Source organism: Nuphar pumila, chromosome 13, assembly GCF_984573655.1.
Source record: "Nuphar pumila chromosome 13, dmNupPumi1.hap1.1, whole genome shotgun sequence".
Classification (NCBI taxonomy): domain Eukaryota; kingdom Viridiplantae; phylum Streptophyta; class Magnoliopsida; order Nymphaeales; family Nymphaeaceae; genus Nuphar; species Nuphar pumila.
Window position 1 is genome coordinate 90,003,472 of NC_143261.1, and position 19,627 is coordinate 90,023,098.

General features: G+C 37.2%; 1 protein-coding gene across 2 annotated transcripts; it reads right to left on the minus strand.

Annotated features, from left to right (window-relative positions):
• Positions 1 to 4,304: 4,304 nt before the first annotated feature.
• Positions 4,305 to 9,358, minus strand: LOC149819105 (serine/threonine-protein kinase SAPK3-like). 2 transcript variants are annotated; one of them, XM_089986515.1, is made up of 9 exons: positions 9,141 to 9,358; positions 8,451 to 8,525; positions 6,266 to 6,367; positions 6,105 to 6,158; positions 5,902 to 5,994; positions 5,731 to 5,823; positions 5,204 to 5,308; positions 5,005 to 5,103; positions 4,305 to 4,923 (listed from the first exon to the last, which is right to left on the minus strand). In XM_089986515.1, exons 1-9 carry the CDS (start codon positions 9,261 to 9,263, stop codon positions 4,651 to 4,653), a joined length of 1,017 nt encoding a protein of 338 aa, XP_089842641.1. In that variant the 5' UTR covers positions 9,264 to 9,358; the 3' UTR covers positions 4,305 to 4,650. The 2 variants fall into 2 exon arrangements, with proteins under 2 accessions (XP_089842641.1, XP_089842642.1); XM_089986516.1 differs by lacking the exon at positions 5,902 to 5,994.
• Between the last annotated feature and the right edge of the window lie 10,269 nt (positions 9,359 to 19,627).

Consider the following 19,627-nt stretch of genomic DNA (forward strand, 5'->3'; position numbering starts at 1 on the left):
TACTTTTACGTCGAGTCCTAGTTGGTTTAAAGTAATTAACTTTAGTTATAAGTAATAAGTAGCTCTTATATAATCCTCTCTTAAACCGTCTTAAATGACTTTAAATGAACAAAGTTTTTAGTGTTTGCTTAATCTGATTTTTTTCTATATATCTTGGTAGAAAACTTGTAGTAGATTAGGCATTTTGCATATTTAGAGTGATTGAACATTGATGGCTCATATTGCACCAAAACTTGGTGAAGTAGAAATCAAGATTTCTCGTCGAAATGATTTTATCCAAAACATGTCTTTACTAAATAGGTAATGATCAATACATTTGCATGTTAGGATTATGTTTAAAACAAGCGCAACTATGTTTGAGAAGTGTTTAGAATAGTTTAAAATATAAATGGTTTAAGAGCTATGCATGACTGCTTAGTTATAGATTCAAAATATATGGATAAATAGAATATGCCTAGCTTTTATGTTCAAAGGTAAGACCGTTGTGTTTTCTGAGTCCTTGCCCAGGATCATACTAGGTCAAATATAATATTAATACGATTAGGGAATGCAAACAATCACAATAAAAACAACAAAGAAGCAAATAATCATAAGACAAAAGGGTTTTACATGGTTTGACAAAATGACCTATATTCATGAAGAGAAAACTGAGAGTCTTTATTAATATAATCAATCACTGATACAAGAGAGAACAAATAAAGTCACAAATAGGAACAACCACACATGTCGTTAGATCCACCAAGAGGATCTATGCGTGCAGCCCAAACCTTTCTTTCTATCATCAATAAGAAGTTGCTACATTCTCTCACACACTTCTCTCAAAATCTAAGAGAAGCCTCAAGTACAGGAGAACCACTCAAAAGAGCAAAATTACTTTCTTTATACACCAAAAGAGAGATAGTATATCTTAAGCCATGAAGTAACTCTTCACCTTTTCCATGAGGCTTAACTCTCTATTTATAATTCCTAAAGGTAGTTATTATCTATCAAGGAACCTCACGGTTTCTATTTCCCATATCATATAGGATTCAAAATAACAGTCTAGAAGATAATTTTTTGTATGGCAAGGTGAGTGAACTTATTCAAGCCACAATCAACAAAGACAACCTAAGTCACACCCGAACAACACTGTCTCATATTCAAGTTTTGAGATATGTTGTTTGATCAAGTTTACGGCTTGAAAAAATTATAAAAAATAATCGTATTGTCTTTGCAAAATGACACATTAATCGAAATACCTAGCAATTTGACAAATTTTTTGGTATATCCAAATTTTAGATTCTCAAATTTTTAGGACATTTTTACCTCTCTGCTGCTATAGCATCACAACTTTTTACTTGCGAATGTCCCCAAAATATGCAAACCTTCGTAAAAAAAAAACACAGGCATGAAGACATTCACAAATACAATATGACATTCGCAACTCATGGTTGTGAAGGTCATATTGTATTTGCGAATGTCCTCTTGCTTAGGCCATTTTTTTTTGTTATTTTTTTAGGTAGGACATTTGCAAATACAGTATGACCTTCACAAGTCATAGCTGCGAATGTCCTTCAAAATATGCAGCATGCGCTAAAAGGCAAAGAGCCTTTAGTGGTACTTTTAAAACATCACTAAAGGCTTTAGCATCGCTAAAGAGTTTTTTAACCTTTAACGGTGCTTTTGTAAATACTAGACACAAGGCCTTTTGCTTGACATTTTGCAAATCATGAGTTGTGAAGGTCTCACATAAGGGGCACATGCAAGAAGACATTTGCAAATGTGGAAGTATTTAGTAAAAGAAGGTTCATACATTTTGGGTTGTACTGTATTTGTAAATGCCCTTCTACTTGTGCCTTTTTTTATGGTACATTTTTGGAACATTCGCAAGAGTTGCGATGGTAATGCTATATTTGCAGAGGAGTAATAATATCCTAAAAAAGTCAAGAATCAAAATCTTAAATATGCGAAGAATGTTGTCAAATTACTAGGTATTTCAAAAAATATCATTTTGCAAGGATAATACGGTCATTTTTTAATATGTTTTATCAGGCCGCTAAGTGGGTATCTATATTCAAATCCCATGAGTGTCACACATTATTTAAGCGGAAGGGTGGCTACTCCGTGAGGGTGAAGGGTAAGCCCTGAGAGTTTTAGGCTGCTAGAACAACAACTATAAGTATGGCAGGCAAAACCGGCACAACTAGGTCTCTCCTTGGTCAGTTTATTTGGGTATATATATATATATATATATCATGTGACATGTCATGAGCCGTGTCATATGCGTGTCCTTCTTGACTTAGGCCTAGTTGTTACCAATCTTCTCCTGCAAAAAAAAAAGACAAAACACTGAAAATTCATACCTGTTTGTTCACAGAGGTGGCAAGATCTGGTAGTGACGACTTGTGAATGTCACCAAGTCGACCCGACATCACAAGTTGAAAACCCATGGGTAACGTCTCTTACTACAAGGTCAAAGCTGAGTGTAATCACCAGTGGGCAGGGTACTAATCCGTTGGTGATTTTGGAGTAAGTGTGTGTGTGTGTTAGAGAGAGAGAGAGAGAGAGAGAGAGAGATGTGTCATGTTTCAAATGTGAATTTGGCCATCTGATTTGATCTTTTGTGTTATCAATTTTAAAGGAATGTTTTGCTGACTTTCTATATCTGCATTTATATCTACCACCTTGTAGTTGCATGCTTGCAGCTCTGTCTTAAAAGTTAAAACTTATTGCCTCTCATCTGAGCTCATGTGCCTTGGATGAGACGCTGACAGTGACCAACTGCTGAGCTTGTGAATTTAATGCCCTTCATATACATAGTGACAAAAGTTTAAAACAGTAAAATAACGGCAGCGATATCGACTCGCACAACAATGTTTTGGAAAATATTTTTAATTTGTATCAACAAAAATTTATTTTTGATATTGTAATACTTAAGATGCATTTTTATTAAAATATTATTAATATCCGTGCATGTTTGTTTTTCGCTAAGTAATGCATTGGTTTTCTTTTCTAAAAAAAAAACGTGCATGTTTGTGCCCGTGTCAGCGTGTCTAATTGTGACAGCAGAGCATGCAGACAAAATGAGCGTTCCTGAGACATGAAGTCTCCTTATGCTCCTTTTTATAATCATAAAACAACCAAGGTGCTGTAGTCATTTGAAAAATAACAGTGGTAATGCAGGCTACCGTGATGGACGGCCAGTAGAGTTGCGCAGTTACCTGTGCAACTAAGAGCTGGGCAGCTATCACTTTTCTATATATATCAGAAATCAATGATGGGGTGAACGGGTGGCCGACCTCACTATTTATTTCATATAGGGGAGCAATAGTGAAGCTTAGACGGGTAGATCTGGCAAATGGCTTGGTTCTCCTCCCTGTTAGGAAAACTACTAGCAAGAAACAACCAAAAAGAAACAAAGAACAAGAACGATTAAACAAAACACAAGAAAAACACAGATATACGTGGAAAAAACTCTCCTCAAATCCAAGAGAGAGTAAACTACCACGGCCGCCCAGAGAGAAATCTTATTACTCTTTTCCAACAGTTACTAGATGGAGAAAAAAATGAGAATATAAACAAGGCAAGGGCAACAACCCTAACCCTAACCAAAACGGGTCTGATCCACTGGACCCGCGCCAGGGGAGCCCCCGGACCCCCCTTCCTACAAGGGCAAAAACAATGAATCAGGCTCCACAACTCATCAAGGCCATGAGCAGCCCGACCCGTTGTCCACCCGTTCATTTTAGCTTGCTAGTTCAAGCCTTGGGAAACTTGCCTAAATTGGTCTGGACCTATTTGGCCCATATGACCAAACCAGGCTGAGGCATGAACTTGGTCATATGCCTGATCTAGGATCTTGTTATTGTCCGTATGACTGATCAGCTTAATCATTTTCACCATAGTTTGTGAAGCTTTGATGTGTTCCAGGAGCATTCTTTAGGTTGTCGCCTTTTGGCCTTTGGATCTTGAGGCGCAAAAAAAATTGATGATTACAGAAACTTACAGTCCTGTATCAGGATGGTATGTTAAGCCCATAGCATATAGGCATAACAAAGTGATTTGCTATATTTTACAGTCAACAACAAAGTGTCTCACTATGATCTGTTTCTCTGATGGGCAGCTAAGGGAATAGACTTGGAAACGTCTATCACCTCATCTAATCACAACTAAAATCAAACAATTATAATCAAGCTTGAAGAACACAATTAATAGTTCTGGTGGCATGTGAGAGCCATACGACAAGCATCTTAGAGATATTAACAGTTTCCAAAACTGTTATCTGAACAAAGTAAATACATAACTATACAGTAAGCACATGCTGAACAAATGTTTATTTGATAATAAATGCCCGCAGACTCATGACACATGCACATGCAGGCACACGCTTGACTGAATAAACCACAAGATTACTTGTGAGGTTTACCAAAGTTAATGCATCGGGTGTAAGACAATGTCATATACATAACAGAGATGACACTACAAGAGGACCCCATTGCCTATGGCAGCCCCATTCATATCAGCCAGATCAACAACAGTAAATCCCAACACAATACATGAATTATTCACGCAGTCCCTCCAGATGTTAATGTTACTTGAGCTCCATTACTGGTTTTCAACCTTCCTTGAAAGTAGTCTCTGCTTCATCTTCAACAACCATAATCGTCTGATTCAGATTGCACCAGCATAATCTCTACTAGTTTCAAGAAAATCATCATCGAGTTCAGCATCAAGATCGTCAGGATCCATAGCTCCTTCAACTGTAACCTTAGCACCTTGAACAGTAGATCGAGCTTCTTCTAGAATCTTCATTATTTCTTCAACACTCTGCTGAGGATGATTCTTATCTTCATCCTCAAAGTTTTTTTCCTCCCCTTCAATCAATTCCTTTGGTAAGTTCTTTAAAAACCACTTATGGTTCTTTATCTCTGGGACTGTGATCCTCTACATAAGGCATGTCACAGAAACAGAAATGTTCAAGTCATTTAGTTTAAACTTTAGCAGAGATGTTAGAGAAAAACCTACCTTTGATGGGTCAGCAACAAATATTCGGGAAAGAAGTTGCCTGCAATCTGCAGATACACGCACGTAATCTGGAATTGAGTATTGCACGTTCATTATTCGCTGTCAAGATCATGCCACTAAATTAGTCACACCTTCCTGAACTGTTAAAAATTCCATGGCTGCTAACAGCAAAAATTTGCAAGGGCGATAAGGTACTAACTCCAATAGTTTTGCGAAAATTTCTTGCATCTTCCGGATCCTCAAAAGGATATGACCCAACTAACATCACATAGAGTGTCACCCCACAAGACCAAACATCAGCAATCTACAAGTTTCAGTGACAACATGAGTCCAACCAAAACGAACGGCTATGGATTCAAAGACAGTATGATACTATAGTGCCCCTTTAATAGCCAATAGGCTAGGTCCCAAGTCAACACAACCAAACAAATCAGTACACATACAAAGTAAAATGGGAAGAACAAAATAATGGAACTTGATCATCCACCAAACTAGTCTTATTTCAAATAGAGCACTGAATTCAGTTTCATTGATGAGCTCAATTGAGTCCCTGCTCTAAGCATCAAAATCAACCCAGTATCTACATCAGTCTTTTTGATCAGTAAGGCAGAGCAGGATCCACTCTTTAGGAATACGAGTTAAAGCAATAACAAGAATATATCCACTGGAACAAAAAACTTGGAGATAAAACCATTGAAGATATATATTTCTATGAAAAAGAACTACCTTTCCATCATATTCCTTTCGAGATAATATCTCTGGTGCAATATATGCTGGTGTTCCTACCGTTGATTTGGGCTTAGAATGCAATAACAAAGACTGCACACAAGCAAAACAAAGGTCTTACAAATAAATCAAAGGCTACAAAAATCAAATATCCAAACAGCGGAAAATTACTTTGGAGTAACCAAAATCACAAATTTTAAGCCGAGGTGCTGCACTTCCATCCAGAAGAGTGTTTTCAAGTTTTAGGTCCCTGTGACAAATTTCCTGCCATATGACAAATGTATGTAGGCATATTCTCATAAAAAAATAAGCAAAGCTACATGAAGAAATAATAACCATCAAAATAAAAATTGACAAGAAGTGGCTAAATATACCATTGAGTGGCAGTAGCTGACTCCTGATATGAGTTGTTGAAAGAAATATCTTGCCTGTTTCAGAGCAAAAGTAACAGAAGATGGATTTACAGTCTTACAAACAAAGAAGTGAATACAACTGATGGGTATTTATTAATGGGTACTAATTAGTCCAGCAAGACCTCATCCTCACTGAATCTACCAGCATTGCATATCCTCTCAAAAAGCTCGCCTCCAGCAGCATATTCCATGACAATGGCTAAATGAGTGGGTGTTGACATCACCTGCATATGTCAGTTCCACTGTCAGCTCTTCCAATTCAGAGTGACTAAAATCTGTTCTAGAAATAGAATAGCACAAACTTAGGTGTAAATAAGTCTGGTTCTGTCAGGACTCTAGGTTTATTCAAGCAAATCACAAGGTTAATTTACTTGGGAGAGAGAGAGAGGTGATTGAAACTTAACCAAAAGCTCCAGTCAGAATTTCAAGTGGTTCCAGCTCTAATCCATCCTTCAAAACTTGGTAACATTCAAGAAACAGGCCAAATCGATAAGGTCACGAGTAAAAAAGGCTCACAAAAAAGGAAGTTGAAACCAGTGCGTCTGCCAAGGGGAATGAACAAAAGTTGGGATTTAAGTGATTCCTGCCATTTTGTCACTGGTTGTCAAATGACTTGTACAAGTACACCCATAATATGGCAAACTCTTCAACTTCTAATATGCCAATGTATCATCTCTATACTTTGTCTCTAGAATACCGCATGCATCATAGATCAAAAATTGCATAATGATCTTATATGTTCAAATGAAATTATAAATTTCCTTACAAGTAAAAAATTGCTTGGACGCTAGTATTCTGAGATCAAAACTACATTACACAGGTAGTGATTAACGGCCCAAGTCCAGAGAGAGAGAGAGAGAGAGAGAGAGAGAGAGAGAGAGTTGTTGATATTAAGAAGTAACATCATATGTGCATGGTATATAGATTTACAAAAAAACATGCTCCACTATATTTGTAATCTAGAAATTTTCAGCCAGTTACCTCCTGCCTTTCTCTAAGACCTTTGGGCCCATGCTAATATAGGCTATTGGGTGATTTTTGGTAATTGAATGTAGAGGTAAGATCTAAATCATTTGATGCCAACGCTGTCTTGTCAATTGCACAAGTGTATATTTTAGAGGATGTAGACCTAACCATAGTGTTTAAAAAAAGCAAAAAAAAACATGACTGCACTTAAACAAAATTCTGAACAAGTTAGTTTGAAGTTACCAAAAAAGCTTATTCCACAAAAATATGCATGCATGGTATTCAAAGTGGTATATCCTGTTATTGATGGCTTAGCATGCTCTGGTAATTTCTGTTCAGAAAGATTGACTAAAAGGAATAAAAAATGATGTATAATATAACTCAATTAATGGATGACAATGTTTTTGCAGCTCCAAATCCCTCCTTTTAGGGTGCATTGAAACAATTGGTTCAGATTTCTGACTTGGAAACAAGAGGAGATAAACTCCTTTGAATTCATTAAGAATAATGTCTCTAGTTCTTTCTTGTTGCTTCTTCAGCCCTTTTATAATTCTTTCTTTTTCCACTCCAGCAAACTCGAGTATAATTAATTGTAATACAATGAATACAAAGGCTGCCATTCAGGGCCACCAGAACAATCATGACTTTTACATTAAACAAACTCAGACTTCATGAAATTTCAAAAAACAAACAGTTATGAATATCAGTGCATTCCAAACTGACAATAGAATGGAATAAAACACCAATGACAGGACATGTGAAATTGTTGCTTCCTGGGATATCCACTAAAATTTACACACTAAATGGATCAAGGTGCCAAACTAAAAGCATCTCATACAGTGACCTCCACAGAATGGCTTGGAACCATACATTCCACTACAAACTCCAAATTTGGGCAAGTTGGGACAAGATGAAATGGAATCTGATGATGACATGTACAAATCCACTTGAAACTCAATCCGGTAGAATACAAGTCAATTCAGTAAGCATGTTCAGCTGAACTTTTCGAGTTCAGCAAACCTTAGCATCATTTTGGTCCTTGGCTCAGACCAAATCAAGTTGGCCACATTGCCAATCCTCAGTCTCCAGTTCATACAAATCAAAGAACGCAATAGTAATTTGCATGGTTTACACCTTATGACACAAAGGACTAGACTAGCAATCGCCTACCCTGTGCTTTTTTTTACAGTAGAGAGCTCCCCATAAAATGAAGAACAGAGACACATGAAATGATGCTTAAGTTTCCATAATGAAAGTCTTCTAAAATTTCTTCAAATCATCGAGTAGATATGCACTTCTCTTCTAGGACTTCCATCTAAATATAATTGAAAGAGCTTTTACCTCCTTAAACCTAATAATGTTTGGATGCCTCAATGATCTGTGATTAATGATCTCCCTCTGCACATTCTCATCAATCTGGAAAGCGAAACAGAAAACAAAATAAATAAAACCCTTGTAAATAAATTAAACTACTGAATCAACCAAAACTCAAGATCAAAGAACATTAAGAATGATAGTAACTGAAATTGGCACTTTGGTTGCTAAAGATTACCAAACACGCGGACAGCCAACTCATAAAGTCACATATTTACTTCTTCTTTTTCCGAAGAGAGAAAGCTGGGGTTAGGCAAGACCCCTACCTGTTTATAACTCGCATATTTTCTTACCAAAAGAAACTAACAGACATTTTGTGCAAAAAAAAATGAAGAGAGATCAAAATCAATTTGTAAAGACCCAGATCATAAATTGACATAATAACTTTAAAAAAAACTGAATTTTTAAGATTCTCAAAGAATACCCAGATCAAACAGAACATCAAAAAAATCAAACTTTTTCTTCCCTTACAGATTTACAGATAGAAAATCATATAAAAATTTAATAAACAAAAACATTGCCGTTGTGACAATCCAATTCAAAAATAAAAGGAAGAAACTATGCTTTAAAAAAAATAAAAGGATAAAACAAAAGGAATAGACCATTATTTCACAAACCAAAAACTTAAAGAAACGACCATTGCTTCAGAGAACCAACCTTCTCCCCCCTCTCTATGTATTTGACAGCAACGAGTTCCTTGGTCTTCTTGTCCCTCACAAGCCTCGCTACCCCAAAATGGCCCGCCCCCAGATCCTTTAGAGGCTCGTACCTGTCCTCCATCTCTCTAGAGAGAAAGAACTGATGAATCAAGGATTGGTATAACGAGAGAGAGACCGTTGGTGATTGCTATAGAATTTCAGAAATGGTAGTTATGAAGAGAGAGAGAGTTGATGAAACAAGGAATTATTCCAAATGAGAGAAACCGTCTGTGACTGCTATAGAACGGAGAAATGTTAAATTTTTTTAGAGAGAGAGAGAGAACTCTAGCTGCCTTGGAGACCAAATATTTGGAAAAAAAAATTAACATATGTCATCAGGACGAATAAAAAAGAGAGTGCATATTACAAACCCACCCTTGTTTAGTACAGAATTACAACAATGGCCTCTTGCCATTTTAAAATTTTGCCCATATTATTAAAAAAGTGAAATTAGGGCTACAATATCTTCCACCTAGGGCTCACACCACAAGGGCTCTGTACCAATGATTAAAATCGGTTCACTAGGCGAATCGGTTAAAAAAAATCGAATCGAGCTGAATGGATCAACTTTTTAGCATCAAATGACACTTGCCATTAAAAAAAATTAAAAATTAAAAAATAAAAATTAAAAATTTTAATCCTCTTAAAAAAATATTAAAAAAAAAAATTTTGAATCGACCTTGAATCGTCTTTGGGCCGATTCCATCTGAATCAGCTGAAACACACTAATTTTAACAAGATTGCTACGTAGGTGGGTTGAATTAAAGCATTCAAGTTGAAAGACATCACAAGTTCGATACCCAAGGTGTGCATCTCTTGCTATAATGGGCAGGGAAAACTATCCCCGGTGGATAGGGAGAAGTAGCCACAGTCAATGTGGCATCTCCGAAATCTGAACTAATGTTGTTAAAAATAGAACTGAATCGGTCGATTCTAATTGAATCGACACTTCATCAATTTATTGAAAATCACTCTGAACCGCCTTTTTAAATATTTTATGATAATTACGATATTTATTTGCTAAGTATATTTTTAAGCAATGAATTCATATATTAAAATTATATTGAACTCTTAAGTCATCGTTTATTTTATTTGTGTTTTCCCTTATTTTAAAATAAAAATCAAGATATTTTTTGGGTTTTTTGTATTCTTATGATTTTTTATTTTTTATTTTAAAAAACCAAAAAGTTGAAAATAGGCTGATTAAAAAGTGCTTCGGATAAAATGACATGATGGTAACTTAAATCACCACGGTGGTTATCCATGTGGTCAGCAGGTCCTCTAACAAGCTTAAGGACTAGGATCAAATCCCCATTACAATGTGGCTGCCGTTGCTTTATCACAGTTGGAGCACATCATAGTGACAAAGGTTTTTATCGGCAATGTTTCGTTTTTAAAAAACTCAGTCAGAAATTGAAAAAATCCATAAATCTTGTATTTTTTTCAGGCAAAATCTCGGCAATAAAAAAATAATTAAAAATATAAAAAGTATTTTTATAAGAAAATATTAATAAAAATATTTAAAAATAAAAATACATGATTTTTTCGCAATAAATAGCCATTTAAAACATAAGTATCACATTTAAATCATGGTATTTATGTTTTTTTCATAAATCTCGTGATATTTTGTAAATCTTGAAAGAAATTGCCGATTTAAACTTTCAGGCAATTTCTCGCGATATTATTGAGAGATTTTCATAAATCTCACGATATTTGTCACACTGGAGCACACAAGGCTGAGGGGTCTTGTCCTCAACCCGGAATTTTACCTTGTAGGGATGTTCACTTCTCTAAATATACAATAACATTTGCGTGATGCTTGTCCCAACTGCTCATTTTCAATTGAAAAAGAAGTTGGGCATTGGTTCTCTTTTAATACTTTTTTTTTTGGTATATTACTTTTAAGTGCACCTAAATGTGGACCGATCAACAGTTAGTATTGGTCCACATTTTCACTTGGATGTAGACTGATCCTAGCCATCCAGATGCTTGGGTTGGACGGATAGGATTGACACTGGATGTCTTCCATCCTATGTAAAAGGATGGAATCCTTTGGCTCAAAGGCACCCTACATGTTGTAGGTAAAACAACTTTAAAATTTTGTTTAATACATATACCAAGAGTTTCCTTTTTCTAACAGGCATGGGCACAATGTGTCTCCTTGTGGTGGGAGGTTGAAGGTTCAAATCCCAGTGGTACGTTGAATAATATCTGGTGGGGGTCTGCCTAATCCCAGCTTGCCTTTAAAAAAAATGTTGTCAGTTTCATATCGCCCCTTGAATCATTTGGCCAACGACTCAGGTGAATCGGGCGATACTAATTGGGGCCTGAATGGATCCGAATTAGCCAACTTTTAACCACAGGAGGACATCTGTCACAAAAAGTATTAAAATAATATTTTTTACTTTTTTCATTTATTTGGAAAATAGCTGGTTCAAGTCATTTGTGTGTCCATTTTCTACCGGTACATTATGTATCAGACGATTGAGGCCGATACTGACAACATTTTAAAATTATATCCCAACATTTTTTTCTTTAGGCTAAATAAAACCCCTTATCACCGACAGCATATTGGCAGTTTTTTTTTTTGTTTTTTGAAGGCAAGCTCGGGTTAGGCAGGCCCCAACAGTTATTATTCAGCTCCTACCAACAAGGCAGAGCCCCTGTTGGCAGGTTTTCAGCTGGTAAAAACCTTTGAATTATATGGTTTCAAACCATGGTCATGGGGCTTGGCATAGTGGGATGGGACCTAGGCTACTAGGTAAGTGGTCTAGGTTCAAATCTCATGGGCATGGATCACCTTTGTAACCCACTAGTATATTTGATATACTTTAAGTCGATACCTTTTAATGTGTGCAAATAACCATATACAATTAATTTCTAATGCATGCATTCATTCTCATTTCATAATTAAACATATATTGCATTCAATCGTAAGTATGCTGATTACATACATACACATCAATTTACATAAGTATTTATACGTATAACTCAACTGCATATGCACAAATCACAACATTCGTATTTATGCCTCAAATATAAATGTACAAATCACAATGCAACAACATTCGTACGTATGCCTTAACTGCATATGCACAAATCATAATGTATCGATAATCGTATGTATGCCTCAACTATAAATATATGTATTGTATCTCAACGATATTCAATATTTGCAAACCACCCAAATCGCAGCTACCATGTGAATATCCATTCACTTGAATCTTTTTGACTATATGAATTTTATCCATGGCGATACACCAACCGAACTAAGCACTAGGGGGGGCACCTGAGCATAAGTGAGAGTGTATATTGGTTGACTAGATCATAATTCGCAAAGAGAACGAGTCATAAAAAAAGCTCAACCTCAAAAATTGAGTGCAACAGAGATATACACTCCAGGCACACGCGCATAAACAAACATTCACATATGTATGTCATAATTGCATACGTATCAATACACATCATAAACATTCAATGTGTATGTCTCATTGGCATACACTCACACATCATACACTTAATGCCCATCGTAACATATAGTCAATTAACAATATATGTCAGTTTTATTTTTTTATATTAAGAGTTTAACCTGCAAAACAACACACTTAAAAGTGTTTCAGATAAACCCAGTTCTACAATTATACATCTCGTCGACCAAACATAACTCTGGTTAGTTCAATAAAATATTCTAACTAATTTACGAACCCAAAAAAATTGGTTTCGGGTTCTGAAAGCATCTACAGGTAGTTACTTACGCACCCATTGCGTAATTAGGAACCCGTTAAGCGTAGGGGTATTGTACCATGAGCTTTGATAATGATTTGGGAATTATACCTCTAAAGATGTGTCCTTCATTCGAGGATTCTTGAATTTTCTAAATATACATGTATTTTGGTGTAGGATCCACTATGCGAGAGGGCGAAGGCAATAACAAGGTGATTGTGGTGCGGATCACGACAATGGTGGAATCTCTAAAGCAGCATGCATGGATCTCGATGCAACATGTGATGCGACTAGGATGTGGTACGATGGGAGAGATAGTGGTGGTATGAAAATAACAACAACAGTTGTTGTTCAACATCAACGAGGCCCACCCAGCCCAGTGATAGTGCTGACGATGGCGTGCCTGAACACAACCTCTTCTTTTCCTTCTTTTTTTCATTTTCTTCTTTCTCTTTTCTTCATGGGTGATAGCCGATGAAGGGAGACATAGGAGAGGCCAAACATGGGAGAGAGAAGATTGGCTGCAGGTGAGGGAGAGAGTAGACCGGAGGGAGGTGAAGGACTAGGATCAAATCCCCCTTTGCGCATGGGAGTTGTTGCTTTATCATAGTTGGAGCACTTAAGGCCGAGCATTCTTGTCCTCAATCCTGAGTTTTACCTTGTGGGAAGATGCATAGGCCCATTAAGTGACTTGGTTCTCAGTGAGGGTTTTCTTTCATCATAGAAAAACACATACACACACACAATAGGAACCTAACTTTCTAATTTCATTCGGGTGGTGTTATTGTTCAATAACATAAAAAGCCAAAATGCTTTCACATCTTTTTTCTGTATTCAATGAGAAAACATAAAGGGCATGTTTGGAAGAGTGAAAGATGTAGAAAAAGTAATGCAAAATGGAAAATCTGTATGGATTTTTTGACCCTTCCAAATGAGAGAGACCTTTTCGCTGAGAGTTTTTCTAAAAAGTATACTTTTTGATAGGAAACATTCCTTCGTGGGGGTGGTGAAAAAATATTTCCTACCAAGAGAAAATTTATTTTTACACTACCCATCACCCATCTCACCACCACCCACTATCTCACCATCACCGCCACCACCACCCTCTTCCTCATCTTTCCCATTTTTTAACATTTTTTCACTATGTTTTTCTCATGTTACACAAACAAGCAAAAAAATTTTTTTTGGAGAACTTCTGATATCAAAAACTCTCATAGGCAAAACTTTTTTTTCCTACGAAAGTTTTTTCCTCCTCTTCCAAACGTTGGCATGTTTGGAAGTGAGAAAGATGTAAAAAAGTGATACAAAATGGCAAATCTGTACAGATTTTCTAACTCTTCCAAATGAAAGAGACTTTTTCTGAGAGTGCTTTTTTAAAAAGTACAATTTTTTATAGGAAACATTCCTCCATGGAGGGTGGGGTGGAGGAATGTTTCCTATCAAGAGAAAATTTAATTTTACACTCCCCACCACCTATAGCACCACCTAAGGCGAAGCTTGGGGGGGGGACTGAGCTGTAGCCTAGTCCTGCCTCAGAAGTCGGGTCGGACCCGACCCGGATCCAAAACTCAGTAGGGTTTTAAATGGGGGTTCTTTTTAAGAAATGCATAGCTCCTCTCTGTAATGCAGGACCTGAGCCTCCTTCGTTGGAGGCCCTGCTCGACCCCGGTGGAACCTCACCCCTCAGGTACTCTCTCTCTCTCTCTCTTGTGGTTTGGATATCTTTGGTTACTCCTTTTTAGCTCAAAAATAGGGTCAGTTATCGTAGCTCCTCCTCTCATTCTCATCTCTCTCTCTCTCTCTCTCTCTCTCTCTCTCTCTCTCTCTCTCTCTCTCCCTCTCTCTCTCTCTCTCTCTCTCTCTCTCTCTCATCAACGCCATCACCCCCACAGGCCCTGCTCTGCTACACCATGCTGCTCTATGCTACACCACCCGGTAGAGACTCAAAGTGTTTGTTTAAATGCCTCTGAGAGACGTGGTTACATGGTGTGCCATAGGTCATGGCAAGTTAGGGGTGTGGATTGGGCAACATAAACTTTTGATTCTGCAAATGTCTTATGATTTGTTACTGACATGAGAGAGAGAGAGAGATGAATCGAATTCAAACCAGCATAATTTTCCTGGTATACAGAAAAAATTTTGGATGAAAGTTTTTAACATAGCAGCATCTTTTGTTTGTTTCCAAAATATATTGAGGTTATCTCGTATAAATTAGTGGAAAAGGATGTAGTCATTATTAAAAAGTGTTATTTTTTAAGCATCTGTTTTGGTTTATGTTTGTATGTGAAGACATGGATCGGATTCATCATGTTTAAGGAGTGTATATCTCTTAAATTCTTAACTGTTTTTTTATTACTTTTGATGATTTCATATTATTTTTGAAATATTTAATTTTGATTTTTGTTTCATTTGGGAATTTTGACATCTAGGAGCTCAACAATTGCTTTTCTTCTCCCCCCCCCCCTCCCCAAACCCCTTCTCATTTGAAATTTGTTGGGCTTAACATTCCCAATTTTAAGATTTTGATTTTTCCACAAACTTTGTAGCCTTTTTGGGTTCTGCTTGAGTGTGAAAACTTAGGTTAGTTTGTATGGTGTGGAAATAATATTGTTTCTGCTGCAACAGAGCCATTTTTATGGGCTGAGAGAGGCTCCACATGGGACAGTTTGCTTAGGTGCCAAACCTTCTAGATATAGTTGAATTTCAAATCCCACAACCTTATTGATCAAATTATAGTGGAAGTGAAATAGAACTCAGCCTCTCAGAACAATTTCATATATTTTGAAAAGAAAGGTTCATGGTAGATTATTTTTAGAATTTACACAACATTTTTCATGTGTGAATTTTGATATTTTTGTAATGTTTTATTGAACAAACTAATCGTACACAACATGCAGTCTGCTTAGCAATAATTGTCAGCCACTAATCAATTACAAGGTTGTTATATGCCACACTATATATTGTGCATTGTGAGATTTTTTAGTGTATGAAGTAAAACTGGTTGCTCTTCTAGAAATTTATTGTCTAATATCTTTGATTTAACGACCACAATATTACACTTTGATTTTGTAAATTACCCACTGCCATTCTTCTGTTTAAGTGGTGCTTTCTTGATTTTCTTTGAACAGGAAGATATACTAATTCTCTAAAATAAATAATCTTGAATATTGTTTTTCTGGACATTACAATATCTTAATGGTCCACCTCTAACCCTAGTCTTTCTAGTAATTGATTGGCTTTTCATTATTGATGGGAATCTGTCAATCTAGTTTTGGTTTGATTTGTACTTCGGAATTATAGTTATTTGCCCTATTAAACTAGTGCTCTATGTGACAAATATCCTAGTTGTGATATTTCATTGACATTACCATTGTCATTCATTTATTATACAGTGTTTATTTGATCAATGCGAACATTTTCCATGCAATGAATCAAAATCCTATAATTTGTTACTGACATGAGAGAGAGAGAGGTGAATAGAATTCAAACCAACATACTTTTCCAAGTTTTTAAGTGCAAACAAATGTTATCACTTTTTTCTAAAAATTTGTAAAGCAAGCATGATTTCTTTCTCAAGAATAATTCAAAAAAAAATAGAAAAGCTTTTATGTTTCTGCATGCCTAGCACTTATAATTGTTGCATTAAAAATTCCTTAAATGTCATAAAATGTCATACACTTACTGATTGCTCATGTAGTATCTTATTTATTTGTAGAATTTGAAATGGAAAGAGGATAATCTTTGAGCACTAAGAAAAGAAAAAACTTGTTATCATTTTTTTCAAAGTTAGACAACTGTTCAGATGGAGAAGTCGACGAAACTCCAAGTCCTACTCCAACCATTCCTACTATGAAAAAACTTGTTATCATTTTTTATGTTGTGGGTAACCGTCGGGGTTCATTTTAGTTGGTACTTTTGTATTTTGATTTATTTTGTCATAAATAAAATTTATGCATTGTTATTAACTTCAAACTATCGCACCAGCGTTATATATTGCCATTAGATAATGTTTAAGAACTTTCCGTTGAGGTTGAGAAAGACTGCAACAGATAGTTTGATTTGTCTATATGAAATATATTTTTATTAATAATTGTAGCCATTTTTTATTTTATCTCAAAAAAAAAAAATTTGGGGCGCTGCCCCGAACCCCCAACTATCACACAATTTTTTTTCTATACCCATGTTTGCCCCCCCCCCCCCCCCACACACACACACACACACACACATGAATCCTAGCTATGCCCTTGAACACCACCACCACTCCCACCCATTATCTCACCATCACCACCACCACCACCTTCTTCATCCACTCTCTCATTTTTTTTACATTTTCCCCTGTTTTTCTCATGCTACACAAACAACCAAAAAACTTTCTTTTAAAAAACTTCTCATAGCCAAAACTTTCTTTTTCTATGAGAGTTTTTCTCTCTTTTAAACTTCTTTTTTCTATGTTCACTTATCTAAATATACAATAACATTTGTGTATTGCTGGGTTTGGATCATGCTTTGTCCCAACAGCTCATTTTCAATTGAAAAAAGATGTTGGGCATAGGCTCTCTTTCAATACTTGTTTTTTGGTATATTCTTCTCTTCACGGTTACTTTGAAGTGAACTAAGGTTTTGTGGAAAGAAGGAAGCGTGCTAAATGTGGACCGATCAACAGTTAGGATTGGTCCACATTTTCACTTGGACATAGACTGATCCTAGCCATCCAGATGCTTCAGCTTAATAGATAAGATTGACATAGGATGAAATCCATCCATTGTTTTCCATCATACGTCAAAGGATGGGACCCTTTTGGTTCAAAGGCACCCTACATGTTGGTAGGTAAACAACCTTAAATTTTTGTTAATACAGATACCAAGAGTTTCCTTTTTTCTAGCAGACATGGATACTGTAGAAGCTAAGGCCCCCGCCACCGCGTCTCAGTCAATAGCAAACATGGCGGTCCGGAACAGACACACTGTGGAGTTAAAAATGTTCAGTTTGATATCGCCCCTTGAATAGTAGGTGTAGGGATGGCAGTGGACCGGGGGACAACTGGGCTCCGCCCCACCTCACCCCGTTTAGACCGGGGATAAAGGGCATGAAATGGGGATGGAGGCGGGGATGAAGGTTAAAATCTATCCCTGTGCGGGGATGGACTTACGCTTTTTCCCGCCCCGTCCCCAATCCTTTAAGGGATGACTATAAACTAAGGAGAAACGGGCCCCGCCCCCATTTGAACCTGGGATGGACGTGGGGGTGGAGGTTAAAATTTATTCCCGTGCAGGGAGAAGGCGGGGATGGAGGTTCGGATTTTGAAATGGGACGGGAGTGGAGACCTTGTCCTCCGCCCCGGCCCTCGCCCCAGTCCCCTGCCATCCCTAAGTAGGTGAATCGGCAATACTAATTCGGGTGTGGATCGATCTGAATCGGCCAACTTTTAACCACAGTGTGGGCACTTTCCCACCCTGGCCCGTATGTAGCTCCACCACTGGGTTACCCCTATTAGATGAGCGAGCTGGTCGTTTTAATACCTAACAAAAAATGAAAGTGGAGGTTCGCCCCCACAATGGGATGATGGTTGGTTTGTTGTGAATTGCAATTTTTGCACCATATCACAAATCTTCAATTTCAAAAATTTCTTTCCCAAGTTAATTCTTTTAATTTTTTGAGAGAACTTTGTGAAAATGTCAGCAAATATGAAATATCAAAATGATGTAAATATATGACAAAAAATGTACATAGAAATATTTTTTATTGATTAATATCAGCTTAATAATTTGATAGTTTTAAGAGCAACAACATTTTTGAAATTATCGCAGGACTGTTCAGGATTACATCAGTGTGTTTTTAAAGTACCGGTGACATTGGTTGAGTAGGTGCAAACAGTGTAGTGGGGATAAAGACAAAACGCACGCAAAAAAGGGGTAATCCTAGTTTTGTAAATTTAAGACATAACAGGGGTAGACTGGTAGACTGCTGAGGATGATGTAGGGGAGGGTGGGGAACGCTTGGAAGGCACGTGTGGGAAAGGCGACCGTTACGTCACGCGCGGAACTTGCGGTGGACTGGGGCTTTCCTCGCCGCGTAAAAGCTGTAACGACCCCGAATTTTTCGGCGATCACTTTTCAAAAGAACGCCCAAGGGGAGGAATATTCTGTGGCTCCTTTTTTACATCGTGAATTCCTCGGCGACTCACACAGATGAAAGTCAATGAGTCGGACTACGATGAGGGTAAGGGTATCAACGGGTCCGGTTCCGGTTTACCCGAACCAAACCCCATAGGGTCCGGGCATGGTGATAAATAATAAGACCCAGGTTTAAACCCCAAGGTCCGATTAATACATGGATTCGGGTATAGTTTGTGAATTTTTATACCAAACTTGGACCGAACCCAACCTGAGTTCTGATTAAGACCCACTATTTTTCAATGTAAAAATGACAAAAAATATTATTTTACCAGGTCTCGTTCATGTACTTCTTATCACGTCTTTCTTATCACATCTGGGTATGGTTTTTCTTATAGTGGACCCGATTAGACCCAGGCCCGAACCCTATACCATACCCAAAAATTGAACCCAAGTCTGGTTCTGCCTGAGTCCGAACCAAACCTGAGCCATTGACACACCTAATTAGGGGTCAACATCGAATCGGCTGCTAGCTGGGTAGCGGTGGACGGGGGCTTCCCTCGCTGCGTAAAAGCGGGAAAGACCCTGAATTTTTCGGCGATCACTTTTC